The 2,758-nt window shown below is 44.3% G+C and overlaps 1 protein-coding gene across 1 annotated transcript; it reads right to left on the bottom strand.

Annotated features, from left to right (window-relative positions):
* Positions 1 to 1,205: 1,205 nt before the first annotated feature.
* On the bottom strand, positions 1,206 to 2,234 carry LOC132223682 (melanoma-associated antigen B2-like). Its single transcript, XM_059678740.1, has one exon. The coding sequence runs from the start codon at positions 2,232 to 2,234 to the stop codon at positions 1,206 to 1,208; it is 1,029 nt and encodes a 342-aa protein (XP_059534723.1).
* Between the last annotated feature and the right edge of the window lie 524 nt (positions 2,235 to 2,758).

Genomic DNA, 2,758 nt, shown 5'->3' on the forward strand with positions numbered 1-2,758 from the left:
AGGTTGGCCAGCCCTGCCCCTGATAGGAGTGGAGGGGGGCGCCCGGGGGCAGGGCCGGCTGGGGGTGGGGCCGCAGGACTAAATTCTGCTTAGCACTGAAATTTATGTAATGTGCTACCTCCACCTGTTCTTTACCCTCTTATTAAGTTGTTCCTTATGAACTGGCGCGTACCTCACCCTCTTTTATAGTGATACCTTCTCCTACACTCCAAATTTCCATGGGCAGGGGCAGGGTCTTCTTTGCGTAAACATTCCCCCATGTGAGCACGAAGACTTCCAAAGAGCTGAAGCTCAATGGTTGTGTAAAATAAAAGCCATGAATGAAGAGGTCTGATTCACTTCACTAAGATTTATATTCTCAAACATTCTTGAAAAGCACAAGCAAATCCAGGTTATATATCTTAGACATTTACAAAACACAGCACGAAATGTAGTAAGGAAAATAAGAAGTGACTTGTTCCATAGATAAACCACAGTTTCTTTATTCCTTGGTTGACAGATGGACACTTAGTTTGCGTCTATGTCTTGGCTGAAACAGGTAATGCTGAATACAGGATAGGGGACATAGTCAATAACATTGTAATAACTTCTTATGGTTCAGATGGGTATTCAACTTATGGGAGTGGGCACATGGTAAGTTATATAAATGTCTGATCACTATGTTGTAACATCTGACACTAATAGAATATTGTTGTCAAGTGTAAATGAACAAAAAATTAAAACAGAAGTGCCCAACTTTCATTTTATACTTCTATCTATCTATCATCTATCTATCTATCATCTGTCATCTATGTATCTATGTATCTATGTACCTATGTATCTATGTATCTATGTATCTATCTATCTATCTATTGTTCTCACCTACTTTGGTGTAAAGTTCTTGCATATATCAAAACATATTCCTATCCTAAAGCCATGTTATCCTGTTCTGGATCAAAAAAAGTTTTGAAGGATTTTCAATTTCTATTTCAAAAAGAGAACTCTTACTACTAACCTGTAAAATGGTAATAAATTTGCAATCTATGTTATTCATAGACTTATATACTAATATTCTGGATCTAAATAAAGATTCTGTCTAAAAGAACACCAATTCAAAATGCAAAAATAAAAGCAACAAACACAAAGTAAGCCAACAATATATTTTGCACATTAGGAAACTGCTTAACAGGATTTTCCATCCCAAAACTGAAGACCCCACTTAGAGTTCACTCAGGCTGTGGGTTGTGCTTCGACATGTCCCTGGAGCACCTACTGTCTTTGGAAGGAGCGGCAGCCTTGAGTGCAGCACGGGCCCTCTCTTCCTCATCTTTCACAGCTTCTTCATATTGGGTTATGAAGGCACTGGGCACGGTATCATTAAACTTGGCCCAAAACTCGAGGACTTTCATCTTGGTGGTTTCAGCATAGGCTCTTGGACCCCATAGAAACTCATAGCGTGGAGGATCACTGTTGGGCAATGGCTGGTACAGCAGGTATTCTTCCTGCACCAAATCTTGGGTGATAAGCTTCCTGGGCTCCCCAAAAATGAAGTGACTCTTTCCATCATAGACGCTCATCATATTCAGGAATTCCCAGATCTCCTCCTCAGAGGTGCGGTTGCCATTAAAGAAGATCACAGCCAGGATAGGCATCAGGATCCCTTTCTTAGGAAATCTGAAGCCGCTGCCCAGATTCCCGTTGCTGGTGTCATCTTGACTATCCACAAGAGTGTAGTAGTTACCGTTGGGCTTGACTTCTTTCAATTCTAGGCCATGGACCATATCCATGTGCTCAGAGAGTTTCTTGAGGATCTCAGGGAAGTCCTTTCTGTTCCATTTGTGGATGATCTTCAGCATGTCTCCCTTTTTAATGGGCTCATTCACTGTATATTGATACAGCAGGTACTCTACCAACAGAATCACCTTCTTACTTATAAGATCTAGGCCACAGATCTCAGTGGAAGTTGAGATCTGGGAGGAATTTTTACTTTTCCTAACATGGCATTTAGCTTTTACAGCAGATCTTTCACAGGAAGCACCTGCAGCGGCACTGGTGGTGGCTGGGGCACCCTGAGGTGCCTGGAGAGTGCCAGCACCAGTGGAGGTTGAGGGACCTTCCCCCAAAATGGAAGAGGAGCAAGCAGCCTCTCCTTCCTCTCCTGCAGGGGCCTCAGCATTCTTAACATCTTGGTTCTCAGCTTTGTTTTGGCGGCGTTTCTCCTTAGCACGGAGCTTGCTCTTATGACCACGAGGCATGATGGCTGTTGTTCAGGACAGCAGACAGTAGTGAGCCAATGCACAGCGGCTTAGGGTACCTGAGGGATGGAGACAGAGTTATGTGAGCACCTTCAACAGGTAGCTTCCCCCTTGGCTTTATTGAAGGCTGCCTCTGCAGGCTTCCTTGAAGGCACTACTCTAGGATCCAACTAGGCTCCTGTTCCCCTGTGCCTTAAGAATCCTACAGAACAACCAGAGAGACTTTAGAGTGAGTCGCGTGCTACATCATACCAGCCCTACATAGAAATTACTCAGGTTACATTAGGTAATACCACTGTGACACCCTTGGATCTGGAATGTGTGGGTCCTCTTGGTTAATTTTCAGTATTATCATGTCCACTCTGGGAAGAGCCTGGTAATCTTCCCTCCTGCAACTCCCTGGGACCCATGAAAAGGAACTGGAGGGGAGTCCTCCTCCCTATCAGGAGCCACCCAGTGCTGAGAGGTGAGTGGGGTCCTTTGGAACCCCAGTTGTCACTCAAGCTCCTCACCCTGGCTCCTTG

This window comes from Myotis daubentonii, chromosome X, assembly GCF_963259705.1.
Source record: "Myotis daubentonii chromosome X, mMyoDau2.1, whole genome shotgun sequence".
Classification (NCBI taxonomy): Eukaryota; Metazoa; Chordata; class Mammalia; order Chiroptera; family Vespertilionidae; genus Myotis; species Myotis daubentonii.

Bases quoted from the DNA above. Each gene is read 5' to 3' on its own strand.
- LOC132223682 (XM_059678740.1), bottom strand. From the start codon at position 2,234: ATGCCTCGTGGTCATAAGAGCAAGCTCCGTGCTAAGGAGAAACGCCGC.